This window comes from Lissotriton helveticus, chromosome 5_1 (assembly GCF_964261635.1).
Source record: "Lissotriton helveticus chromosome 5_1, aLisHel1.1, whole genome shotgun sequence".
Classification (NCBI taxonomy): Eukaryota; Metazoa; Chordata; class Amphibia; order Caudata; family Salamandridae; genus Lissotriton; species Lissotriton helveticus.
This window is the reverse complement of record NC_136065.1, coordinates 164,308,268-164,335,594: the sequence shown is the minus strand read 5'-3', so window position 1 is coordinate 164,335,594 and position 27,327 is coordinate 164,308,268. Positions and strand designations below refer to the sequence as shown.

Genomic DNA, 27,327 nt, shown 5'->3' with positions numbered 1-27,327 from the left:
AGAAGGAATAGGACTCCACCATGTAATCAGTTGCCATTTAACAAAGAGCATGTGTCTATTACAATGGACCCTCTTTGCAAGAAATCATGAAGTATTTGTGTGGGGTTTCAGCAAATCAAAGTGTGTCAAAGAAATGCAAAATAAATGATATATCGCATTCCTGAAGTCAAAATCACCTTGGTCTCTGCTGAGTATTGGAGTTCTCACATTCCCTCACAGTGGCTTGACTGTATATATTTCAGTTTTTGTTTGTGAGCACTGCTTCCTACCATTGGTTACCTGGGGTGAGAGAGAGGAGTGATGATTTGGCCAGAATGCTTGAGAGACCTCTGTATGCGTGCCCCATCAAGAAGTGGCTCCAAGCATAATATGTCCATCTTGTGAGATGGGAAGATCTAAAACTCTTGGTTGTGGTCTTCATCACACCAGTCATGGAAATTCGGACAACCCTATCTGACCTAACACACCAAACAGAATTTCAGTTAGATGTATGGATTTGTTACTGGTTGACCTGGCATCCTTGGTGTGGTTTCCCCTGTTCTTTATAGCTCTGCCTCCTGTATTTTTGCTGTGTGCTGGGTTTTGTATTTGCTGGTCTAGATGCTTTGTGCACTTTGCCATGCTGATCAGTGCCTAAGTGCAAGTGCTCCCTGTGTAAATTGAGTTTATGGATTGGTGTTTCCAGGATTGTTTTACTTGATTTACTAGTAAGACCCTGTACAGTGTACTGTGTGTGCACAGGGCCTGTAAATCAAATGCTGCTAGTGGGCCTGAAGCACGATTGTGCCACCCACACAATCAGCCTTTCAAAGGGTTCTCAGACCTACCACTGCAGTGTCTGCATGCAGATTTTACAGCCAAAACAACTTCAATCAATCAGGTATTTGTAAAGCGCAAACTAATGACCCCTAAGGGTCTCAAGGAGCTGGGGGCGGTCGGGGAGATTAAGTGAGCTAGCTATTGCCCAGAGTCACATGATGCAGAGCTGAGCTGCCCCCGGGATTCAACCCTGAGCCCCACCCTCCGAAGGCAGCCACCCTGGTGTAGCATCCTGCTACAAAGACCCACAGACACAGGTTCTTAATTAATGAAGCTTTATTAACAGCTACTTGTCTCTACCCTGTCCCTACTCTAACTGCCCTCATCCTGTTCTGACTCCTCCTCTTCCCCTCAGCCCATCTAGCTCCTCCCATCCCAGCTACTAGACTGTCAACTATATTACATCTCCCCCTTTCTTAACAAAATGAACTTAATGTCTTCAATGTTCGCAATTCTTCAATCCACCACACGGGTCGGCGGACGGCCTGTTTTTCAAGCTTCAGTAGTGTCGAATCAGTGGTGGGCTTGGCTTTGGTCAATCTTTCTGTTGTCTTGATCAAGGCATTCTTGACCACGTTGCGTGTAAACTGTTTACTCTCACGGTCCGCAGTCCTCATGTTTCCTTCCGGTGGTGTAACTACGGTTGGTTCAGATGCTCGATCTCTTTCACGAGTGGATAATGTTCCGGTCCTCTTCCGAACACCCGCATCTACTTTTGCTTCCTTTTGTCTTGTCCGGCCGAGAGCAACACTGCCCTCCAATTCAGGGTCATGTATGCCAGACAGTACGGTGCTATCTGATGAGACGGGCTTGGTTTGGTTCGATAACTCATTCACGTCCTCGGGTTGTCTGGCGAGCTCGTGAGCTATCGGTGCATAAGCATGTTTCTCTCTCATCTGATGATATTTCTCTACTGACACGTCCGGCTTCTGTGCATAGGCATGTTTCTCTCTCATCTGATGATCCCTCTCTCCTGACACATCCGGCTTTCCTTGCGGAGTGACTGGCTGGTCCTTTCCCATCCGGTTACTAAGGTCCACTGTCTCTGTTTTCCTTTTATAGGTTCTGTGAGTCAGTCGTGCGGACCCCTTCAGGGGTGACGGTGTCTGATCTGTGTCTGGATATACTTGTGACTGACATGACAGGTTGTCCGGTGGAGTGACTGAGTATTCAGAGACCTTAGTGTGTGACATGCTGCTCTTGACGGGAAGGATGTCCTTTGGTTCCATGGTGCGGTCGGGTGGTTGACGCCACGCCTGTTGTCGGGACCATGACTTGGTCGACTCACGGGATTGGACAGACATGTTCTCTGGGTCAGAGAAGTCTTTTGTCGACTTCCAGGATCGGGCAGATGCGCTCTCTGAATCAGAGGAGGTCCGGGCCATACCCCTTTTAAAGGATCGGACAGACGCGCTCTCTGAACCAGAGGAGTCCCTGGCCATAGACGTGCTTTCTGGGTCAGAGAAGTCTTTTGTCAACTTCCAGGATTGGATGGATGTGCGCTCCGCATCAGAGAGATCCTTCTTCCCATTCCTTCTCAAACATTTCTTTGAAACGGTCTTGTGTAATGGCTTTTTGAATTCCGTAGTCCGTGACAAATTGCTCTTTCCCTTTGAATTGTCTTTGAGATGCTTCTCCGTGTGCCTTTGTTGGAGCATCTTCAATGCTGTCTCATTTGGGGGTTTGTTTGATGACCCTGTGCTTGTTCCTTGTGCTTGATCCCAAGCTTTTGCCTCTTTGTCCTTCTCGCCTGAAGTTAACGATTTCCTCTCCGTTTCTTCGTTGTCGCGGGAGCCAAAGATGCATGGATCTTTTCTGGTTCGTTGCTGTGGAGGATCAGTCCGTCTCGTGCGACCTGTTTCTCCTTCACGCTTGTTTGATGCTCTAACACCTCTGATCTGGGGGTGATGTGGTCTCCTGCCAGATGTTTCCTTGGACTCGTCTTCACTGCTTGACGACTGATGTTCCTGCGCCGACTTCAGGTGGTGACCAGTGCGACCCCTTCTTCTAGGGTTTGTCTTTCTCTCCCACTTGTTGTGCAAGATGCTCTCTTGTCCAGGAGTGCGATCTGTCCCACTTGACGCTCTTTCCTCGTCAGAGTACTTTGTGTCATACTTTGAATGACTCCTTGAGGAACTCTTGAGGGGTGAATAATTCTTTGGAATTGTCTTTTGGATGATTGACTCTGAGTCATCTGACTCTGAGTAATCCTTGGTTGACTTTGAGTAGTCGGACGCTGAGGAGTCTGATTCTGATTAATCCTTGTCACTTTCTTTGTCGCTGTATCTTTCCCGTTGTCTTTTTGCTGGTCTGCCTTCCCTCTCTCTCCTTTCAGTTTTGTTTGTTTTCTGAGTTCTATCTTCCCAGGTATCTTGATGGTTTGCTCTCAGGTGCACGTCCTTGAATCTGTCTCTTGCTTTTATCTGCATTCCAATTTCGGCCTTCTTGATAATTTCCTTTAACGACCAATGCCCTTGCAGGATCTTGCGCTTGGTGTCAGGGTTTATGCAACCTTCAACGATCCGAAGTCGAACCGCATCCTCATTTGTAAAAGTGTTGAAGTGGCAGCCTCGTACCAGACTTTGTAACCGAGTGATGAAGTTTGGCAACGGTTCGCCTGGTTCCTGCCGTGCTGTATTGAAAACTATGCGATTCTGATCCACATCTGTCTGTGCGTTGAGATGGGCACATAGCTCCCTTTGGAGTCTTTTGTAGATCTCTGTATCCTCTTTGGAAAATGTCCTGATTGGGCAGCGGCCCTCAGGACCCACCAGATGGAGGAGTAGTATCAGACATTTTCTCTCTCTTTGCTCACCATTGGCTTTTAAGAAATCTTCCAAAGCTTCGAGCCACCAGTGTCGTTTGAGATCCGAGATCCACTCATCAGTCCGCACCGCTGGGGCGGTACTTCAATGTCTGGAGTGACCCGCTGTGCTACGTCTCTTCCCGCCATGAGAGAGGGAGAATCTGGTCAAGGTCTTTGGTCTGGTCGTTTGCTTAGAAATTGATAGTCTTTGTAACCATCCCAGTATGCGCCGGTGAATGAACTTGGGTGGTTCTACTCTCTCAGGGGGTCCTCTGTAGGACTGCCCTCCTCTGGGTCTTCTGCAGTTCTGCCCAGCAGCTCTTCTCTCTTCGGCGCTCTTTGTCAGTCAGTCAGTCAAATTAACTTTATTCGATTTGTTAAAATCATACAAAGTACATAAAAACAGTATTATTTACAATTTAAAAAGGAATTAAACAATATCATTTTATGAGCAAGTTAATTAGACGAAAATCAGTACGTTAAAATATTTAAAAAACACATTATGTACATCAATTTTCCAAATTCATGCCCCTTCTGGCTCTGGTTGCTGCCACAAGAAAATTGGCCATGGCGAAAGTGATACAGATGTTACCCAGTGATTTTAAATATAACATGGCTGGTCTCACCTGGGAGAAGCCCGCTTCTCTTAAAACTGGTAGCAGGTATTTTTTCCTTTGGTCGGAGAAGAAATCGCAAAACATAACAAAATGTAAACTGTCCTGAACAGAAAAATTGTCACAAGTGCAGGGGGGAGCTAACTCAGGTTTCATCCAGGTATTAAAATGGCCCAAATAAAAATGAATAGTGTTAAATCTGAATTTTGTTAACAAAAATCTATGGAACGGATTAGTGACGAAACATAAATAGGGTTCAATTGCAGGTGACTGGAGTGACAAATAATGCATTCGAACAGATGGTTTTGATAATTCGACTTCTTCTCGCAACATGTATGCCCTAGACATAAACTGTTTTTTTATAAGACTCACATCCTGCTTTGTGATACACGAAGGGGAGGTGAATAAATCTGGACGACCTAATTCATTAAAAGATTTGTGCAAATACGCCATCCATGGTATCTTGTGACTATACTCTAAACTCATCACATCCCTCATGATCGTGTGATTTAACAGTAGTTCAGGATTTAACCAGGTCTTAAGCCAGTATATTAATGGGGCCAGTCTCAGTTTGTCCTGGATGTAGTCCAAACCAAGTTCTGTATGGATGGAGAAAACCGGGGAGGATTGGGGGAGGGACAGGACTGAACGTAAAAAACTATTTTCGGCTACCTGGATTTCTTCTAGTCGTGCATAACCCCATAAGGAGGCACCATACAAGGCCACGGGAAGGGATTTGCTGTTATAAACCTGGATGATGGCCTTCATGGGTCTATGTCCCAGCTTTTTAGCAAAACTTAAGATGGCCCTAGATGTTCTTGTAACCGCTAGGCTTTTTGCACGTATCTGTGGGCCCCAGGTACCCCTGCAATCAAAAAGCACTCCCAGGTATGGAAACACGGGAACTCCCGACACAATCTCCCCTTTGCAAAAGAAGGTTTTAGTTCCTCTCTTGCCACTTTTCCCTTGTGTCCCCACAACCATGGTGTGCGATTTGGAGGCATTAACCTTCAGGTCCAACCGGTCCATAAAAGTCCCAAAAGCATCCAACAATTTTTGGAGACATACCCCTGTGCGTGCAATGAGTACAGCATCGTCCGCGTATAGGAGAGCAGGGATCTTAGCTTCTCCTACACGCGGTACGTCACATGCTGCCTCGAGTAAATGCTTGCCTAGGTCATTTATATAGATAGTAAACAACAGGGGGGCCAATATGCATCCCTGCCTAACGCCCCGTAGAGATCTAAAACTTGACGTGCATCTTCCCTCTTTGGTTACTCTTACAGCAGCGAATAAATCCTGATGCATAGAAGCTATAAAAGCCACCAAGTCGGCGTCAATTCCCATATTAGTTAGGATTTCCCAAAGTTTCGATCTGTTGACCAAGTCGAAGGCCGAGGAGAGGTCCATAAATGCTAAATACAAGGTCCCCTCCTTGGCCACCGTATACTTAGAAATCAGAAGGTGCAGGTTTGAGCACTGTTCTAGCGTGCCCCTTTTTTCCCTAAAGCCATACTGTATATCAGCCAGGCCACCGCAATCCTCCAGGCTATCTCTTAATCTCACTAAAAGGACTCTGCCCAAGATCTTAATAGCAGAGTCCAGGAGAGAAATGGGCCGGTAGCACCCTGGGTCATCCCTTCTGCCCTTTTTAAATATTGGCACGATGGTGGACGTAGCCCATGTATTTGGGGGGGGGCGAGGTGTTTGCGGCTGTGAACACATTAGCCAAGATACCAGCCCAGAATTTGGGGGAGTGTAAATAAAAGTCAGCTGGTACCCCGTCTGGGCCGGGGGCTTTATTCTTTGTTGTGGCACAGATTGCTTTTTCCACTTCCCCACTGTTAAATTGTATAGGTGTGGCCACAAAACCTGCACAGTTTTGTGGCAGCGAACAGGCACCAGACTCACCATAAACAGAGCTGAAGTGGGCCAGCCACTTCTCGTCGGGTATTACACAATCGGTATCTAGATTTGGAGAATCTGAAAAATAAGGGTGATTTACTACCGCCCAGAATTGCCTGCTGTCTCTCAAGATGTTAATGTCGTTTAGTTGGTCCCATGCCTCCTGCTTGATGCTATCCCTTCTGGACTTTGTGGCAGCCCTATACTCTTTTCTCAGTACTGAAACCAAAACCCTGTCCCTAGGTTGTGCTTTAAGGGCCATTTTTAAGGCTCTAAGGGCCCTAGTGCAAGCAGAATCAAACCATTTATGCGGCTTTTGTTAACCCCTACCCCTTGATACCGTAAGATTCTCAGCCACTACATGACATATTGATTGAAAGGCGGACATGGTGTCATTACCTGGCACGGTCGGGTCTTGGCAGATTTTGATGTGCTCTTCAATCTGTTGACCGATATTAGTGTAAAACTCATCTGCCACCACATTCCCCCATTTCAAACGCCTGCCTTGGTCTGTTGTGCGAAGGGTGAAGCCCTGTTTAGAATGCCCTGGCATGGGTCCCACAGCACCCCCCCAGCGGATGGACAGGGAAACAGGATTATGGTCGCTAAAAGGCGAAAACACAGTACAATAGGTAATAATACATTTAAAAATGGCAGAGGTCACGAAAATATAGTCAATAACAGAACCCATGGGGGAGCCCTTGAACGTTGATGCTCTAGGAACCCCCTCTCCTGCTGTGAATTCAAGGAGGTTAAATTTGGCCAGAAAATCCTCCAGATCCTCTCCACGCCTGGTATGTTCGAAGTGTGGACCCTCCTGTTCCCAAGCCTCCGTAACTTCTGGGGCGGAGCAACCCAGATTACAGGGGTGAATATTAAAATCACCCATTAACACCAGTTCATGGCTGGAGGGGGAATTTTGGATAAAAACAGTTAAAAATGCATCCAGTTGGGTGATGTTATTGCCCCCAAATTCTTTATTGACAGAGTTGTAGAAATTGATGAACAGAATGCTTTTTAATGGGCAGATTTGCCTTTCCACAATTAGACAATTTGGGGAATCATAATCAATTTTTTTCAGCGTGCCAGAGAGGTCTAAAGAAAAAAAGGTCGAGAGACCTCCCCTCGCTCTACCTGCAGCACTGGGGCGGGCCACGACTGAAAAGCCTGCAAAGCCGTCCAACCATTGATTGGAAGACAGGTCCCAAGTTTCTGGTAGGGCGATGACGTCGTGACTTGCGACGAAGGTGACCCACTCGTTGTCGCTCCTTTTTGTACTAATTCCGGCGATATTCCAGCTAATAATTTTACAGCCTGTTTCTTCCTTCGAGATAGGTGTCATAGGAGAACAGGGGTGTGTAGTGGGCTTATGTGACGCCCTGCCCCCATTGGCCTGGTTAGTGGTAATTGGGTTTGATGGACCCGGAGGATCATTGAGCGGATACCCCTGGGTACAGCCTGTTGTTAAATTACTGATTGCGTCAGGAGTTCTTTTATCAGCGCAGGGCAAGGGGATGGGGTTACCGATAGGTGGTTGTCAGTCGCAGTCATCTAAATTAGAGAATGCAGAAAAACGATTTTCCAGCCCCAAGCCCCAATCCACAGGCGCAACATCCTTCCTCCCTCTTTTAGTCACAATGTTCCATTTGGTTCTCAGGATGCTTGAGTTAGGACCACTACCCTTTCTGGGATAGAAGAAATCCAGAGTCAATGGAACTATAGAGGTTGATCTCCTTTGTGGTGGTAGGATGTTAGGTAGGATGTTAGGCAGAACCCCAGGGTCAGAGAAGTGTAGAACGACACACTCCCCCTGAAACTTTTTCACCCTGTCCCCAATCCACTGGACCCTTCTGGCTTTGACGAGCTCTTGGGAGAGTTGCTGTTTTCCCCATGGAGTAATTACCATGTTGTTGGTTAGCCATGATAAAGATTTGTTAATTAGAGAAGATGTTGTTTCCCGCTCTCCTTGAGCCAAAGGAGGAACATTGGCAAGGACAAGTACCAGTGGGGAAGCTTCAACCACAAGCTCGAAAGTCCCTTTTTCTGTAGATGGGTCATCAGCAACAGCAGCAGAGATCGGTGCAAACAGGGGGGCGCCAGGAGGAGTGCTATTAGTAATGTAATTTGTTGGTGGTGGGTTTGAAGCGGGGGTAGGAATAAGTCCGCTGATAGCTGTGGATACCGATTTATTTAAAGATTCCTCTATCTTAGCAGAGACATTATCAGGGAATTTTCCTATCTCAGCCATAGTTTGTTGTAATAGACCTTCCAGTCGGTTGACCTCCGATGTTAACTTGTCTATTTTACTGACCAGAGGCTTAACCACACCTTTGATTTTAGAGTCCATCATGGCCAGTAATTTGTTAAATTGGTCGTTTGTAAGTGTGAAATAAGCTTCACTGGTCAAGTCTAGCTCGTCTTCCTCAGAATGCTTCCTCGGGAGGTTAGCCACTTTATTTTTAGCTGATCTTAGACATTCCCGTTTTCCCGGAACAGGTACTAGTGGGGAAATATGACGCTCAAGACTAGTAGTTGACTCTAGCGCTGCCTCCTGCGCGCTACGCTCTTCAAGACCAGCGACAGTGCCACTAGGCTGGATAATACTGGTGTCCGGAAATGGATTAGGTGTATCATTGTTTGTACTAAAAGTGCTTAAAAGACCAAAGGGATCCTCTGACTCAATGTCTATAAAAGGGGATTGAGTGGATGAGTCTATGCCCAGCGAAGCTCTCCTGTCACAGTTGATTTTTTCAACAACTTGTACCAGGTAGTTCTCTATAGAGTTGCTGGGTGTGGGTAACTTTTTAGGAGGCATTATGCTGTTGACGCACGACCAAAGTTAAGCAAACACTTACGTGAAAGCGCACAGAGACCTCGATCTCGGGGCAGGAAACCAAGGGACCAGGCCCAGCCCAACCGTGGCCAACCTCGGACGGCCTCAGACGGCCCGCCCTTTGCCCGGCCTTAGCCCGGCGCCTGCCCGCGCGCGTCCCGCGACGCGGGAAGGGATGCCCCTTTTTGTGCGCCTCCTGGCGCGCTCAGCCTCGACGCGACTTCCGTCCAGGTCGCGGAGGCTTCTGGGGCTTGTGGTCTCAACTCCCCCGCTCGGCGGCAGCACTGGTGGTCAGAGGCTGCAGCGGGGGGAGGAGACCGGCGATGTCAGGGCAGCGCACTGGGCGCTACAAGCAGGCTCCGCGGTGGTGAGGGAAAGCCCAGCAATCAGCAACAGCGGACAACTTGGGAGCTCCAAACAGCAGCAGGTAACCGGCAAAGACGCACTTTGGTTTGTGCTCAGTGTCGTCTTTATCTGTCTCTTGCATTTGCTTATGCTTGTTCCATTGTGCTGTTGTCTTTGCTTGGTCCTTGTGTTCGCTTGTGCCTCTTATTTTATGGACACGTGTTACTTCATTACATTCGCACTGCGCATTCGCTTGCGTTTCTCAATGTTCGCGTTTCCACCCGTGCTGACATTTGTTTTGTCAATGCATGTTTGGTAAGTCACTCTTGTGGTTGCTCGTGCTTGTTAGTTGATTCACTCTCGTGTTTGCATGTGCTTCTTCTGTCTTGGTTGCTAAGACTTGTTCATTGTTGTTCACGCGCCGTTATCCACGCTTATTTATTTGCCTTACCAATGCCTATTTCTTGGCATTTACCAGTGCATGTTTATTTGCACAATCCAAGGCTTGTTGACTTGCATGTACCAATGCTTGTTTATTTGCATGCACCAATACTTGTTTGTTTCCTTTCGCCACTGCTTGTTGGTTTCTACTCGCCACGGCTTGTCTGTTGGCTCTTGACAGTACTTGTTTGTTCTTTGCCAATGCTTGTTTGGTCTTCGCCAGTGCTTGTTTGGCCTTCGCCACTGCTTGTTTGGTCTTCGCCATTGCTTGTTTGGTCTTCGCCACTGTTTGTTTGGTCTTCGCCAATGCTTGTTTGGTCTTCGCCGATGCTTGTTTGGTCTTCGCCGATGCTTGTTTGGTCTTCGCCAATGCTTGTTTGGTCTTCGCCAATGCTTGTTTGGTCTTCGCCAATGCTTGTTTGTTATGTTCGCCAATGCTTGTTGTGAAACTCAGCTCGCCTGACCTCAAAATGGCCGCCTACAGTTTGCACAGGGAGGATGTCCCAAAAGTTGCCTGACTCAAAGATGGCCGCCGTGGTTATCTGCAGCCACTACTTTCTCTCTCTTCATTCGACCCCCTTTCTTCACACAGGACTCACCGGCAGTTGTTTTCTGGGTCAGCACACTCCGGATTTGGCTCCCTCTGGTCAAGGCCACAGTCAGGTGAGGATGGGGTGGGCTCCCGCCTTACTTTGCAGGGTCCTTCGGCGGGGCATGCCAAAACCCACGCATCCGGAGTGAGGTTTTCCGACGTCGGGATTCACTCGGCTCCAATTTTGCCGCGCTCAGCAGAGCTTGGCAACAGACCTTCGTGGGGCAGTCCCCACCTGGATTCACACTTGTTTGGCCATAGCAGTCATCAGGTGAGGTTGGGGTAGGCTCCCAACTCACTTTCGGAGTTACCGCTCTCTCGCGCCGACGACCTGCCAAACCTCACGCGTTAGGCGTGAGGTTTTCCCGATCTCCGACAGCGCCCGGGCTCAAATTGCAGCGCTTTTAGCAGCGCTTGCTGGTGGCACGTCGTGGACGCCGTCCACGGCTCTGGGGCACTTCTTCTTCCTTCCTGGGCACAGTACAGGGTCGGAGTGGGCTCCCGATCTCTGCACACGGGCCACTCACCCAGGGCACACGCTTCCAGCGTGCGACACGTTTCAACGCGATCAACTGCTTGGCTCTCGAGCGGTTCAGCGCTCGTTTCTTCGGCCCCTCTGCTCCCTCACAGACTTTGAAGGGCAATCTTGACAGCTGCTGGCCTCGTCCTTCAGGCGGCAGCGTGGCTCCATTCAGCAGCGTTTTTGGCGTTTTTGAAGCTGCTCGAGACAGGGTGTCCTTGTGAGACTCTGCACACAGTGGGGCTTGCTCTATCCCACCCTCGTCGCCAGTTGTAGCATCCTGCTACAAAGACCCACAGACACAGGTTCTTAATTAATGGAGCTTTATTAACAGCTACTTGTCTCTACCCTGTCCCTACTCTAACTGCCCTCATCCTGTTCTGACTCCTCCTCTTCCCCTCAGCCCATCTAGCTCCTCCCATCCCAGCTACTAGACTGTCAACTATATTACACCTGGCCACTCTGCCACACCTCTCCCTGGCACGTGCACCCACTTGCCAGGCCCTAACCTTTTCTTACATGAGCCACCCCTAACATAGGCCCAAGGTACCCCGTGGGCAGGGGGGCAGTGTATGTGAAAGGTAGGACATGTACTGAATGTGTGACATGTCGTGGGAGTGAAATAATGTGTATTTTGTTTTTCACCATTGAAAGGTAGCCTGTCCCATAGGATAGCCTGGGAGATACTTTGTAACATCTTACAAGTATAACTTCCCATGGGGACAAGATGGAACGATGGAGTTTAGGTTCTCTGAACTCAGAATTTAATAACACATCTTTTAGTAAAGATGGTTTTTAAATTGTCGGTTTGAAAATGGCGCTTTTAGAAAGTAGGCATTTTCTTGCTTAACCATACTATGAAATTGTCAGTTTGAAAATGGCACTTTCAGAAAGTAGGCATTTTCTTGCTTAACCATACTATGTGCCTCTGCTGAGTTGTGAATTGACTGGTTTTGTCATGAAAGGGCCTGTGCAATCACTGCAGACAGCCACTGTGGGGGTTGAGGTGTGCCCTGCATTGCCTGGATGACTCACAGCTGTGCTGAAATGACCTGAGCTGCATTAGGAGAAGTGGGAGGAGATTGCCTTAAACCAGAAGGGGTCCTGTCTCCTGTACACAATGGTGTCTCTGCCTCCTGCCAGGAAGCTGAACCAGAGAGCACAGACATGGTTTGGACTGAGCTAAGAGACTCTCTGCCACCAGAGAACAAAGGAAAATGTGGTATAAATATTGGTGCCCAGACCCCAAGCCTTTAGAACTCACTTGGATCAAGGAACCTGCCAAGAAGAACTGCTGGGGAAGATGGGAGGATAGACAACCACTTTGCTGTGTGCTTGACTGTTTTGGGCAGAAAAAGGACTGGACTAAACCTTCTGTAACTATTTCTACTGAGTATCTCCAAGGGCTTGAGGAAGAGCGTCCCCCCTGTTTAAGAAGTTTCAAGAACAGCGAAGACTTCACCTTCCTCTGGGTACCGCCTCTGGGACCATGCGTTCCAGTTTCCACAGAGGGTAACCACAGACCGACGCTGTCACCGACACCGCTGTGATCTGAAGACACCGCAGAAGGCACCGCCACACTTTGCACCACAACCCTGGTCTCACTGACTATAACGACCACCGCCACCGACCCACTACTTGCACTGCGACCTGCGGGCACAGCACCTTGCACCACCTCAGTTGACTTCACCGCCCTGGTCTCCCCAACGCAGCTGCTGTAAGCTGACATCGCTGGTTTGGGGACACTGCTCATAAGTCACATGATGCACATGATGCACTGCCCTGTCCCACACTGCACTCTGGGCCCATGAATGCCAGCTGATCGATCGGCACAGGAGCCTGCACCATGACCTGCAGTGCCGCAATGAGCACTGCCCCACTTTGCATCACCGCTCCGGTCTAACCGACACCACTGGATGACCGTCAATGAGCCGCTGCCTGCTCTGTGACCTGAGGGCATCGCACGCCGCACTGTTCCACTTCACACCGCGATGGTTGTCACAACCGGCCCACACTTACACGGTCGGCTGGAACCAAAGGCAATGTTTACAGGTCTTCTGACACCGACACCGGTCCGCACTGACGCCATGATCGAAACTGTTAGAGTTGGTTGTTTTCAGCACCAGGGTAGCACCGGACGGAGCTACCGACTTCAAGGAACTGGAATTTTAAGGTTATTCTTGCAAAGTGCATATTTTGATTACTGTATGTTGGATTTTTGTCATTTTGGTCTTGTTTGGTTTAGATAAAATTTCTTATTTTTCTAAACTGGTGTGGTGTCCATTTGTGGTGTTTTCGCTGTGTTACTATATGTGTGCACAAATGCTTTACACATTGCTTTTGAGATAAGCCTGCATGCTCGTGCCAAGCTACCAAGGGGGTGAGCTGGGGTTGTCCAAAGGCGTAACTTTCTTACCCTGACTAGAAGTAAGGGTCCCTACTTGGACAAAGGTGCCCACCATTGCCAATTGGAGACCCCCATTTCTAACAGTTACTTTGAGATCTTCACCAACATGGTAATGCTAAGGGCCTCATTCCCAGCACCCAATTAATTTGGGAAGTAAAACCACAATGGGTAATTAGCTTTACCACCAGATGTAATATTTAATGAGTGTAGAATGACCTGCATATTCTGAGTTCCACACTTTTCTATTGAGGGCAATGAAGTAATACCCATGCCTTCCCATTTCTGAGCTATACAATTTGGAATGTTGCAGTGTTCTTCCATACACACTTTGCCTGGATAAACAGGTTTTACTTAATGAAGTTTGCAAGGGGAAGGGAGACAGAATTTTCAACCTGCTTGTAATCTGGTTCCGTGCTTAAATTGAGATTGCAGGCCCAATCCGACTGGAGTACTAATTTGAGGACTATATCCAGAATACATTCCAGAGAAGCATGCTAACTCCACCAGGCATCATGTGACATCTATGTTTTATATGTCAGCCCTTTCCATGTCACCACATGCTGCCCAACTGCCAATTCATGGCTAGAATACCACACCATGAAAACATGTCTCATTTAGTGATTCTTTTTGCTGCTCATCTTCAGTTTGCAAATTAATTGTTTAGTTATAGTCAACCATTGTTTTTGATATTGTGAAGTTTATCAGCCGACGAATATAATATATATTCAGAATCTGACCTTGTGACACCATCAATTGGGGGTCTCACGTAGCTGCAGGTGAACTCATAAAAATAGTGTAAGGCATGGGGAACTTTTTTTTCCATTTCCATATTCTACTAGTGCTATGCTAGGGTTGCAGGAAATTAACATTTTTTCTCAAAGGATTATGCATTTCTTGCAAAATACATTTTAGGGGTATATCTAGTAACCTTTCTCCGCTGGGGCATATTCTGCACCCAAATGTCATGTAAGATATGGCTGGCTTTAGGGCTCTGAACATTTTACCACTGCTCACCAGTGCTAAAGGGCTTGTGCTTTCTCTGAACAAAACATGTTAGTTTGACTTATACCCAATTGGCAGTTTTAATTTACTTGTAAATCCCAAGTAAAGTGGTACACTTGTGCCCAGGTCCTGTAAATTAAATATTACTAATGTGCCTGCAGCACTGGTTGTGCCCCCCACTACAGTAGCGCCTTAAACATGGCTCTGTCCTGCCATTGCAGCCTCTGTGTGTGCAGTTTTAAACTGCCATTTCGACATGACAAAAATAAACTTTTTTGCCAGGCCCAAACCTTCCTTTTTAATACATAGAAGTAGCCCCTAGGTTAGTCCCTGGACAGGCCAGAGGGCAGGGTGCATTGTATTTAAAAATTAGAAGAGGTGCTTTTAAGTTTTACATGTCTTGATAGTGAAAAAATCTTACATTTGTTTTTCACTACTCAAAGGCCTATCCCTCTCCCATAGTATAACATTGGAGTTACTTTATTATATTTTATATATTTAAATTCCAAATGGGAACAGGTATCCAGTACGTGTTTGGTGTCTCTGGAATTGGAATTTAAAATCCTAACTTATGGTGAAGTTGGATTTCAAATTATGATTTTGATAATGCCACTATAAAAAGAAGGCCTTTTCTTGCATGAACCATTTGGTGCATGCAGCCTGTCTCTGGGTGCAGGTGACAGTTGGTCTTTGTGTATTCCTCCTAGACAGCCACTCAGAATGAGGAGGTTAGGTGTGGCTGGATGGCAATCACTGGTTTGAATAGGCTGTGTCCTTTCTCCACACAAGCTTTTCCCAACTTTAAAGGAACAACTGTGTATAAATACTGGAGCTCAGACACCAACACTTCTGGACCTGTGGATACTCTGCCAGGAAGAAAGACTGCTGTGCTGCTGAAAGGACTACCACTCTGCGCAGCTACTACTCTGAAGAATTTCTGCCCAGCTGTGCTAACCTGCTGCCATCTTGCCTGGAGAGGAAGAACTGGACCTGCAACTTCATCTTGTACCCAGGGCTCCCAGAGTGACTCCAAGGGCTAGTCTGCTGGCCTCTTGATCTGAGCCTCAGGGACACAAAAGGCTCTCCAACATCCTGCACCAGGCCCTGGACCCAGCTGCAGTGAGTTCCTGACCATATAGTGGTGCCCCTGAGTTCCAGGACCCTTAGTGATGCTCAGTGAGCTGAAATCAGGCTTTTGGGCTCTTCGTGACCACAAATGACCTATTTGCACCAATACCTCATTGCTCTCACCATGATTCTATACAAAGCACTGCCATCCCGACTCTTCACACTCCAACATGGACCACTCGCGAGGGACCACTAACGCGAAGCTCCAGCCTGCCTGTCAATGATGCTCGGTCTGCTCTGTGCCGACAGACTCCTGTGATTCTCTCCTTGCTGCTCTCAGCACACTCCAACGCGAATGGAGTTCTTGGTGATATCTTGAGAGGGTAAAACTTAAGCAGGACTAATCTGATCTGTGCTCCCTCATGCTTAGCCTGAAAGTGTGGCTTTGACCCGGTCCAGCGCAACCAGATATCCCAAGTTGGTGCTTTGTACTTTTTGGCGCTATTTTCACTAAATTCTTTAAAAATTAATATACTCGGTTCTACTGATGTAATTTTTTCGGGTTGGTCTTGTTTTATTTATTACATGTTACACTATATTTCTATTTAGGAATGGGATCCCTTTTGTGTGGTATGTTCACTGTTTTACTGTTTGAAGTTTTGCCCAAATACTTTACACATTGCTTTGAAATTAAACCTGACTGCTTTGTGCCAAGCTACCTAAGGGTTGAGCACAGGTTAATTTAGGGTTGGCTTGTGCATCAGCCTGACAAGGATTGTGGTTGCTGCTTGATCAGGACTCACACACCAGTCAACCAGTATACCAATTTCTCACAGTGTCTCTTAGTGAGACATTTTCTACTTAAACCAGTCTCCTGCAGGCAATAATTACACAAAAGATCACGTAATGCGATATTTGGTATTGAAAGATTACACCGATCCAACCAAAAAATTGTGCACGCCTAGTTAATACCCTCAGCTTTTACCTCTTTTTTTCATGCATGTTTTGGTAGGCAAAAGTTAAACTTCAGACCTGTTAATCTTTGTTCCCATCGAGTGTATTTTAAAAATAGGATCTCCGGACTGCTTCACACTTTCTAGGAAGTGCCAAAATCTCTGGCGTGTTCTACATTTCTCTTAGGTTAGTTGTGGTCACGTTGAATGTTTTATATACTTGAATTTACAAATAATACTGAGAACATACTGTTGTTTATCTGTATGTTGCACAATGCACTCATTTATTTGCTAAGCAGCCACTTATCTTTCTCGTATTTTTTCTGTGTATACATAGATACTAATGCCACCATTACCACTCAAGGGATCGAAGGAGAGACTCAAAATTCTGGCTCCCTGTTCCCCTCCAAAACCTATCTTTCAAAGAATGCCATTACAAACGAACTTACGGACAGAGATCCTGACTCCAATGAACTCTTCGTCAACTTGACAGTCAATAGCATCTTCGCTCCAGGGGAACCACTCAACTCCGTGGAGCCACATCTTGACAGCCTCTATGTGGACTATGAGGAGAGTGATGTTGGTCAGGCATACAACCTCAGCCGCACATTCCTAGAGCTAACTCTGGACAAGACCAATGCTTCAGCGGAGACGCAGGTGTTAAATGGCACAACTTCACTACCGATCCCCCCGACAAACCGGACACATAAACCAAGGTATGGTGTCTTCTTTACTTCTGCAATTCATTTTCCCTTTTCAAAAAAATACTGCATATATCTCTAATCATGTACGTTGTAGGAACATGAAGGTGAGTTGTATATTTTTGTCCTATATTCCAGGTAACTGCAAGGTCACCACCTTCCAGGTTAGGTAAATGAGATTGAACCAAATAAATGTGCTGAGAAAAAAGAAGATGTAAAAAATGTAAATATCGAGACAAGTCATTTTTAATCTGTAGAACATTGTTCTCCTGTGTTGTTATGAGCATACATAGGCTGAATCACTGTATTTTACTGATCTTCCATATTAAGGGAGTGATTCATTTGTTTACTAATTATGAATAATCCCTCCACTATCCTTCTGATTTCAAATAACTGACTAACATATCCACCACTCAAATTACATTCATATTTCACTATACTAATCCACCACTATTCATTTATTTGTACCGGAGTAGCGCGCTACTCGCCGGAAAATGGATTTGACATCTCACCAGGGGTAGTAAGCACTAAATAAATGCAATTACAATACAATACAATACAGTAACAAAAATGTCCAACTGAAGTGATGTAAGGACATCTCAGATCCCCATTGCTAATACCTGTACCACTATCGATAGAGGGACACATACGTTTATAGGAATCACGTTTTATATTTTACGAAAAACTACATTTCTTTCTGGGATTTCTTTTCCATTTACTCTACCCCATTATAAATCCAACATATTCTTCTTAATAAATCTTTTGGACACAACTTTTAAGGCCTGTTCGAATCATGACAGTTGGCAGAAATATTTGTTGACTAACTTCCATATACAGTTATCAATACTCAGTGGAAATTGATGATGATTTATAGACTCAAGGTAAATGACAGTGGAAGTTATCCTTAGAAGGATCCGAAGATCAAGGTCAAATAAATCGTACAAAGGATGCATTATCGAAATACTACTCGCTGAATGCATACTTTTAATTGGCATTAGATTCTTAGATAATATTGGGTGGGCAAGAGTTAACTAAAGTCACAGGCCATATGAATCCAACATGAGGCTAACCCTGGGAGATACTTAGCTTCACTTTACCTTTATCACAAAAGAAAGAAACCACTGGACTCTAGATTTTATAAAGTATAATATAGATGCGAAGAAATTTAGTTCGAAAGTCGAGATTCAGCTTCAATGTTTTCTCTTTCATCTATTCAAATACTGTGTTACAATGCGACAAAAAAGCTAGCAGCCTCATACAGTGGAAGGCATTCAAACTCTACATTGTTTTTGATTGCACCAGAGACATGGTACCAGACTATGGTGACCCATGTACTGTCTAAAAAAATGTGGTGCCCTAGATATCAAATACAGAGTGAATAACAGGAAATCTACACCCAATGAAATAATATATTTCTAAATATTATTAAGGCCACAATATTTACATTAGTCAGTATTTTTAATATCGATATTCCGTACAAGACCATGTGTATCCCTGTCAGTTCAGTGCAAGAATGAGGCTGGGGTTATTTGCTAAACCTTGGCCTAAAGGCTGGACTTTCAGTGCTGCCCAATGTTTTTGGATCACATGAGGGTTACAGAGGAGTTTGGTTGGTTCCAAGTCTTCATTTTCATGGCAAGAAGGATTCTTTTCTGGCATTAGTTCTTTGCACGTAATATCAAAATATCACAACATTTCAGCTTGCCAGAGTATGCTGAACTTGAACATAATGGAGGGTGGGAGGGGTTCTTACCTTTTCACCATTTTGAAAGTACAATTTCTGCATTTGAAGGGAAAGCCTTTGACGCCTTTGTGGGTGCATAATACAGTTTCTAATTCATTCTGCAGATCCCGAATCTCATCTGTCTCTTGCTTATTTCACACTCGTTCACACTGATTTTCAATTTTCTTGTAAATTTTGATATACTGAGGGGTTGCTATTTTCGGTAGTAGTTCATGCTATGATCATTCAAAGTGATTAGTTCACATTGGAACCTTTACCATTCCAGCCTTCAAATCTATGTGATCTCCTGCTCTGGACCATCATTAACTATTTGTGTGGCAAAGCTTCGAAACTGACGCTCATCTTTTTCTTTTTAGCCATTCTCTTGTCATTCTTCATCTTGAGGCCCTCCTTCTTCTGCAGTACTTGACTTTAAGATGTCTTTCATAGCATCCTTCAGATCCGAAAGTACTTATTTTTCCCCGCATTAGTTCATCCTAAGTCCTTTTCTGTGTCATCCTTAGCATCCCGTCGATCTGCCTTCTCACGCAGTGCTTATCATGTTACTTAACTAAGTCACCCTTCAAATCTGATACTGGTTCATCATAAAACCTTTTCCATGTCATTGTTAATATCTTGATTTTTTTTTCTTACCCTTGACCTTTCACATATCACCTTTCAGATACCGAGGACCAGCCTTCCCCAACACTTGGTTATTTTTACACTTGGTCACTTTATCAGTCACATTCTGTGGCTCTACTTTCTCCTGCATTAGTTCATATGAAGATATTTCCATGCCATCCTTCAGATATGCGAGCTCTTCTTTTTTCTGATCTAGTTCCTTCCAATACATTTTCAATGTTGCCTTTCGGATATAACGATTTCATTTTACGATCTTTACACTTTACCCACAAGATCCTGAGTGATCTTCTTTTTCCTGAATGATAGGACCGTTTGCATTTTCCATGCAACCCTTCAGATGGCTTCTCATGCCTTAGATCATTTAAAAACATTGTCCATGTCGACCTTGAGATCCAAATGCTCTTCTTTCGCCTATCTTTTTAGTTTTAGGACCCTTTCCAAGTCGTCTCCAGATCCTCCAGTTCAGTTATCTTATCTTGAGATGTCTTTTTTTCCATAAATCACCTAAAAGCTGTTTCGACAACATTTTCTAGACCCTGGGTTCAATCTTCAGCCAAAGCTTGTTTAAACCAATTTTGGCTGTCGTTCTTCAGGCTAGGTTACGGGTCATCCCTCGCTCTCATCCTGGTGTTACGTTCCCTTCCACTAACCAGGTGCAATTCTCTATAAATATTTACTGCCAACTTGGAGCACCTTAGTATAAAGGCATGCCTATGTAAAGACCTTTACAAAGAAAGGGTTTATCAAGGGAGTGGGGTAAAACTGTCAGATATCAACTTTAAGAATTCTCTCCAACATATGCAGGAAAGTGTGCATCTTAAACCAACTCGCTTGTTTCAATGAACTTTTTGTCCCATTAAATTTAGGATGTCGTTTTGACATGTAGATATCAGTCTCATTGTCTACTTAGCTCACCACTCAAGTTAAATACAGCAGGTCTTTCGAGGCATTGCTTGCGGTGAGTTTAACTTTATATTGTCATATCTATACGTAGTGGTACTGTGGACTTTCTAAGCCTCCACTCCTGGGACGTATATTTGGGTACATGATCAACATCTTGATTTCTGGCAGTTGCATATACCCTATCATTCTTCCAAAATCAAAACAAAAACATGTACCTTTGAACTGAGTATCTCTATCCATCCTTTGCCTGCTATCAGCACTAGATACCCCTTGAGCCACAGGTGAACGCTACAAATGTGCCTGCTATGTTTGCATTACCTATTCTCTCTGAAGCAATGATAATCAAACACCTACACATGCCTTGTAGCAAGCTGATGATGTTTATGTCATTAGCAGACTCAGCCTATCGTAAATGTTCATGCCATACATTTCCATCCCCGCCGAGCCCTCTGGGGTATTTCTTTAACAGGAACCCCTGGGTCCTACTGATTTTCTGATTTAGAGCAAACTCAACTTGACAAATATATATTTGTATGTAGATATGAACATGTCAATTAGATTTTCTGATTCGTTTCCCATGATGCAGAAGCAAAATGCACCCCAGCAGTCACATTTCGTCTCCTTGTCCTTTCCCATCTAAGGTCTGAAATAGACTTTCTGCTGAAAGGTTGGAGTGGCCCCTGACTGTCATGGCTGCGAGGAAATCACGGCTGCCTTTTCTTAGAAACTGGACCAAATCCTTCTTTGAAAATAACAAAGGAAGCCATCTGACATGGCCACGTCGGAGCCCAGGTGTTCTGGCGAGCACTAAGTCCCAGAACTGGCCGGGTGCTGTCCGGATTAGCCCCCACTACAAAGACACTCACACAAAAGCAGGCAGTCAAAACAACCGTGGATTCCAGAACAATCCTGTCTGCCAAAAGAATTAGTGTTTTTTTATTACGGCCATTCTCTTCGTTGTATAACTGTGTCAGAGCTCAGTTGTGCATGGGTGCACCCTGCCTTGTAGATTGCAGAGGTCGACGGTAGCTTGCATCAAACTCGGAAAAGCGAAAACCTAAACCAACCTCAAAAGAAGATTTGCTTGTTTTATAAAAGTTAGGGTCATCCCATTAAATGGGCTTCAAAATCAAAGCACACAAAGCTATAATGCACACTAATACTCTTAGGCACTTAGACCCTGATTCTAAATTGGGCAGAGTAGGACACTGCTTTGCCCATAACCAGCCTCTGTTCATTCCTGTATTTTCTGTCTGTTCTTGGATGTTGGAACACCAGACCCGATTATATTGGCTAGAAAATCCGGCCAGTACAATCACACGAGCCTCAGAAAGCAAAGCCAGTCTGGCCCCAAGGCTGATTGCAACAGTCACTGGGAGGCTTCAAGGGAGAGAGAAACGGTAGCGAAAGGAAGGGGAAGGGGAAGGGGAGGTAGAAAGAACGTGATCAGAGAGGGAGAGAGAGAGAAGAGAGAATGAACGGATGGAAAGAGAGTGAGAGCTCGAGAAGACGAAGGAAGCAGTGCCGGTTTGAGCTTTTTAGTCAGGGCTGCTGTTGGTTCCCCAACCCCTCCCAGACCCGGCCCCCTTTCATGGAACAAGAGCCCCCAGCCTCTGATGTGCCCTGAATCCCTCCCCATCCCTGCCTCACCAGACCCACCTTGCACCAGCCTCCCGCCTCCATTTACTATTTTCTCAAAGCAGGTTGTAAACGGAAGCCCTCCTATAGGGATCGGAATATGAAACTCCTCCCATGTGACGAGTCACCTCCCCCACCCTTCAAACTTTCCAACTGCGTCCCTCTTAACCTCTGACATACACCAGTGACCATGTGCTTGGTGCTTAAAAGGTTTATTATTACATAACATTTATACATATTGCCAATTTCATGCTCATGCATAACTTTCTGTGGACACTTACTTGTCTTTGCAATTATAGTCCTTTTAGTCCATTCTTGTTTATAGTCTGCCTTCAGGCAGGCCAATCTCTGGGGAGGCGCCCAACCACCTGGGCCATTGTTTCCGTGGTGTTAGGCTTCAGCTTGCTACCAATTTGGTAGGTGTCCGTCAGGACCAGCCTGGGCTGCAAGTGCCATCCACGCCTTTGACCCCCTTCATGGTCCCTCCCTGCTCTTCCAAGTCCCTGCCGTGTGGCATCCCAACGACCCTGTGTGAGCACTTCATCTATTCAGCCTGGTGCTGAGTTCTGACATCTTGCCCCTTCGGGTACCCCTGCTGTGAGGCATCCCAAGGGCCCAGCAGCAGCATCACATCTACTTTGTCTGTGGCTAATTGCCACCACTGGCTCCCTCAGTGCCCTTGCCATGAGGCATCCCAAGAACTCTGTGTGAGCCTTCCATCTGCCTCCAGCAATTTATCTCCTTTTTCTATCATTCTAGGGTTTCCTCCGCCTCACCGCTATCCCTGCGGCTGTGACGCCCGCCTTTCATCTGGAGTGGGTGGGTGGGATTCTCATTTCCTTTCTTCAGCGAGGGGGGCGTATGTACATAGGGTGGTCTTCTGCCCTCTTCTTAAACCCCCTCGCGGCCTACTATCATGCCCCCGGATTGGGGGGCATCTACCGCCCTGGGGCGACCAATCCTTTCGCAAGCTCTTGCATGGGGGGGAATGGTGGGGGGGGGCATCCCGCCCCAGGCGGAGTTTGTCCCAGGCTTTAATTGGGTCTGGCTTCGCCTTCCCAGACCCGAGCTTCAACCCTGTTAGTTTTTATATTGGCTTTTTAGTTATATTGTTTTTTAATCATTAAATGCTCAAAGTGTTGCACTGCAGATATATAATGCTACTATTGTGCAATGTGTGCCTCATACATCTACCACTTATAACTGTCACAAGTAATGTACGTATAAAAACAAAAATGCAATAAAAAGTTTCTAACAAAAAAATGTAATGCAGATCTGCACTTGCTAAAGGGCCTGCATGTTATTCCTCATTCTGGGGATAATTACTCATGATAGTCAGAAAAAAAAAGCACTGGAAACTTTACTTGCGATCATATGGTATCCCTGCTTGCAAATCCAGCCTCTTATAACCAGGGTGTCACAAACAAAGAAGCAACACTTGACAAACTGGTGATGGGGGTCTCTGCTGTCCTAAGTGTCGAAACAGGTTCTTATCTTTACTTACTATGCTAGTCATGACCATGGCTTAGTGTCATCCATTACTGCTTGAAGGGGCAATGTGGAAGAGTAACTACTAGTTGACGGCTTTGATGGGTGCTAGTCTTACCTCGACCTAGAATACAACCATATTACCACAAACACACACCCCTATTATTATGAGGACCGGCCATTGACTGTAATGAAGTATGTAAATACTATTCTAACTCCATGAGCACTTTGATAGTAGGGAAGTTATAAAGCGGACCAATGCAAATCAAACTGCGCTTTTAGTTTTTTGATACATTCACCTGAAAGTACCTAAACACACTACTGGAACTGGTACTCACACTGCACCGTTCCTCACAAATACAATGTTTATCAGGTTCTGACAAGGTTAACCCACTGTGTGAGGACCGAGTCGGTCTCTACAGTGTGGGTTATACAAGCGTACACACACGCATGCACACAAACACACACACACTCACTCCCTCTTTCTCTTTCTCGTTCCCTCTCCCTCTCCCTTTCGTTCCCTCATCTCTCTCTCTCCCTCTCTCTCCTCTATATCTCTTTCTCCTTCTCTCTCCACTCTCCGGGATAGGTGGACACAGTTCCTGTCCAAAAAAATGAATGTTTGTTTCTGGTCAGTAGACAGATGTTTGCATGCGTCAGAAAACCTGGAGAGATGGGGTGGTTTTCTTTGGCACACCACTCTTTTAAGAAGAAGCTCTGCATTGAAATGTCTTCATATCTTTCTGTGACTAAGCGAGAAACACACTGTTATGATTTTTTTCTGTTGGTGTTATGATTTACAGAGCTTCTGCTGCCTAGAAATCCCACCAGCTGTCCACCTCGCTCTGCTAGGCCTGAGGCAGCTGGTTAACAGGACCTAAGTGTATCTGACATTTTAAAGGGACAGTGTTCTTCGATGACAAAACTACCTTCTACTCCTCACTGGAGACCCGAGAGCATCTTCAGTGTGGTGTTTACAAAGTGGGGCGTGAGAGGGAATATCATACTTAATTAAGCAAAATCCTCTCACAGAAAAACAAATAAATAACTGAAATGCTAAAACTCAGTATAAGTATAGAAAACTGATGGGGCAGAGGTTTTTGAATCTGTGCTTATTTCAGATGGACCCCTGCATGACCATAGCGTCTTTTAACAAGGCGACATTGTCCCTTTAAAATAGTAACCTTATTAAATGTGTTACAGATTGCAAGACTGTTTGTAATTATGTAAAGGTGCAGTATACTCAGATTCTGTTGTATGTTACATGTCTGTATGATGGTACATGAAGCAGACAGCATTTATCCTGGTACTAGTATTGTCTCTACAGTCTCAGTTAAGAACAGTGACACTGGATAGGTTATCTGTAAAATTGCCATAAATGGAAGGTGCCTTAGATAGTACTTACTTTAAAATAACCTTTAGTGAGTATCTGTACTAAGGCATGCTTGTAGAGCTTCTCCTTGTGCACCAAAGATGCTTATACTATCTTGTCCTAGAACACCATTTAAGTCCCATGTACAGAATTGGCACATCACCCTAGTCCAATTAGACGTGTCTGTCCTAAAATAATAGAAATAGAACAGCCTACTATCCTATCCTAGAACATCAGCCAAATCCATCGTGCTTTCCTGTCCAAGAACACAAGCCAAGTCGATTGTGCGGTCTTTTCCCAGAATGATTTAGTCCAGTATGTTCTACAGTCCTAGTACATATCAGTTGAAGTGTAGTATTTTGTCCTTTTCTTGAGTGCTAACCAAGCCTCGTGTAATGTCATGTAATTGAATGTGTTAGCCAAGTCCACTGTGCAGTGCATCCTGTTAATTTTCCTGAAACACAGTCTACTGTGTTATCCAATGATGCTTCAGCACTAAAGCCAGGAGAATATTCTTGTTTCATATTCTAGAATGTGTAGGTCAACCTCAGCTTGATGTGGTCCTAGAGCCTGTTCATCAGGTGCAAGTGCATTATGCTTTCCCTGCCTACAACAAGTTAGCCAACCACAGAGTACTGTCTCTCTTAGAACCTATTACCTAAGCCCAGTTTAATACCCTGGCCACCAACCTGTGAGGCAAGAGTACTATCGATTCGAGAACACGTTAGTCAATCCAATGTACTTTCAGTCAGAGATCATTCAACCCCAGCCAAGATCATTGTTCTGCTTTGCAATTTGTTAGCCAAGCTGCTTTGTAGGCCAGCAGTTCCTAGAACATATAAATTAAAACCAATAAATGATCCTACCCAAGAAAGTCTTACTCAAGATCATTGTCCTCTCCTTTACCGGTGTGTTGGACAAGCCCAGTCTGTTGCCATGTTCTAGAATATGGAGGGACGTACACTAAATTAAAATACTTTTAGCAGTTTAGTAAAGGCCAGTGCATATCCCTGTCATCGAACACGTGAGTAAAGCAGAATAATTTCCCATTCTGGAACATGTTGTCTAAGTGTAGTTGAGGGATATATTTCTCTCTTGAAATACTGTGGAAAGAAATGATGATACTAAATGGAGGACATCCATGTACAGAAAAATAATGACTACCTGTCTTCAGTGGGGATAATCAACGCCAATAAGGGATGATGTGTTGTTGGATACCCAAGAATGGATGCAGACCATTCCAGTCCATCCAATATCACCTTCATCTGACTAATCACCCAAGTTTAACCTCAGAATCAATTGGATCTTTCAGACATTTAGGGATTGTCTGAATTTCACAGCTTCTTTTCAAAGCCAAATAAGCAAAATAGTTAAGGAAATAGTCTCTATTTTAAGATAACCATAAAGGCATTTGCTTATTACAGCTTTGACACTGTCCAGAACCAATAGTAGCAATATCCATTATATGTTCAAGCCCAAATTCAGTGATCAATTGTGTATCAGCGGCCATAAAAAGTCAAAGTCTGTTTCATATCCTGACTTTATCCAATTGCGTTTACTAGAGGAGGAGCTCTGTTTACCTGCAGACAGAATTTCATGAAGTATTTCCACCAGTGTCATCATAACTGTATTTAGTTACCATCTATTTTGTAGTGTTTCCAACCAATGGCAGTATTCACTGACCCCCTACAACCAATTATTAAGCTAAAACGAATTATATGAAATTAATCCAAATGTGGATCACAATGCAAATGCTACCACAAGGAGAGAAAATTAGAAGTGCCATGAGTGTGACAGAAACCACTACACTTCCTGAATTGCCAGTTGTAAGGTATCATAGAACTTTAAAACAGCATTCAAAAAGCCAAGACATCATGTTTAGATACGTTCTCAGAAAAATAAGCATTCTAATTTTGTGTATATTGAACAGTGAGTTGCACTTCTTTGAAAAATCAGTTTATCCTACAACCTTTCTTAGTGAAGTTCATGCACTAATTGGTAAGCTGTAATGGCTACCTCAAATTGAATTTGAATGTCACTAGTTGTCTCTGCAAAGGATGGATGTTCACTGCTTGAAGTGACTAAAACATGCTAGCATTCTGAACTAGCTGGTGGTTCTTCCCACAAATAGTTCTACATTTATGATGCTTTCACATTCTGGTTGCCTTCATCAAGTGATTCCAGTGATACAATTACTGGAGCATCCTAATGTCTTAAAACCCTGTCCTCACTATGGCTGTTACCTTCTCTCATGTGCCTCTGATACAGAATGTTTATGAAGTAGCCCTCAATGTTTCCCTCTCTTATGTTTAGGCTGGACTATGACCACCAATCAAGACCTTATTCTAGTTAGAATTTAACTTGAACTAGACTTGACCATTTAAATTGGTGACTGTAGTTACCAATAAGACAGTTAAATCCAGTTAAAGGATTTGAAAGTAGATCGGAAGGATCATGGATCCAAAATGCGGATTTTCACTTCTCTCTATCGGTGACGGTGATCCACTTCATGTCAGAATGTAAAGATACTGGAGTTAAGCCCACCACGGCAAAAT

General features: G+C 44.9%; 1 protein-coding gene across 1 annotated transcript in view; it reads left to right on the top strand.

Annotated features, from left to right (window-relative positions):
* ADAMTSL2 (ADAMTS like 2) overlaps positions 1-27,327 on the top strand; it is a 190,509-nt gene that overhangs the window by 86,739 nt on the left and 76,443 nt on the right. Inside the window, exon 11 of the mRNA XM_078641958.1 lies at positions 16,643-17,021. Within this exon, the coding sequence (XP_078498084.1) occupies positions 16,643-17,021 (379 nt within the window). The remainder of the gene's footprint in view (positions 1-16,642; positions 17,022-27,327) is intronic.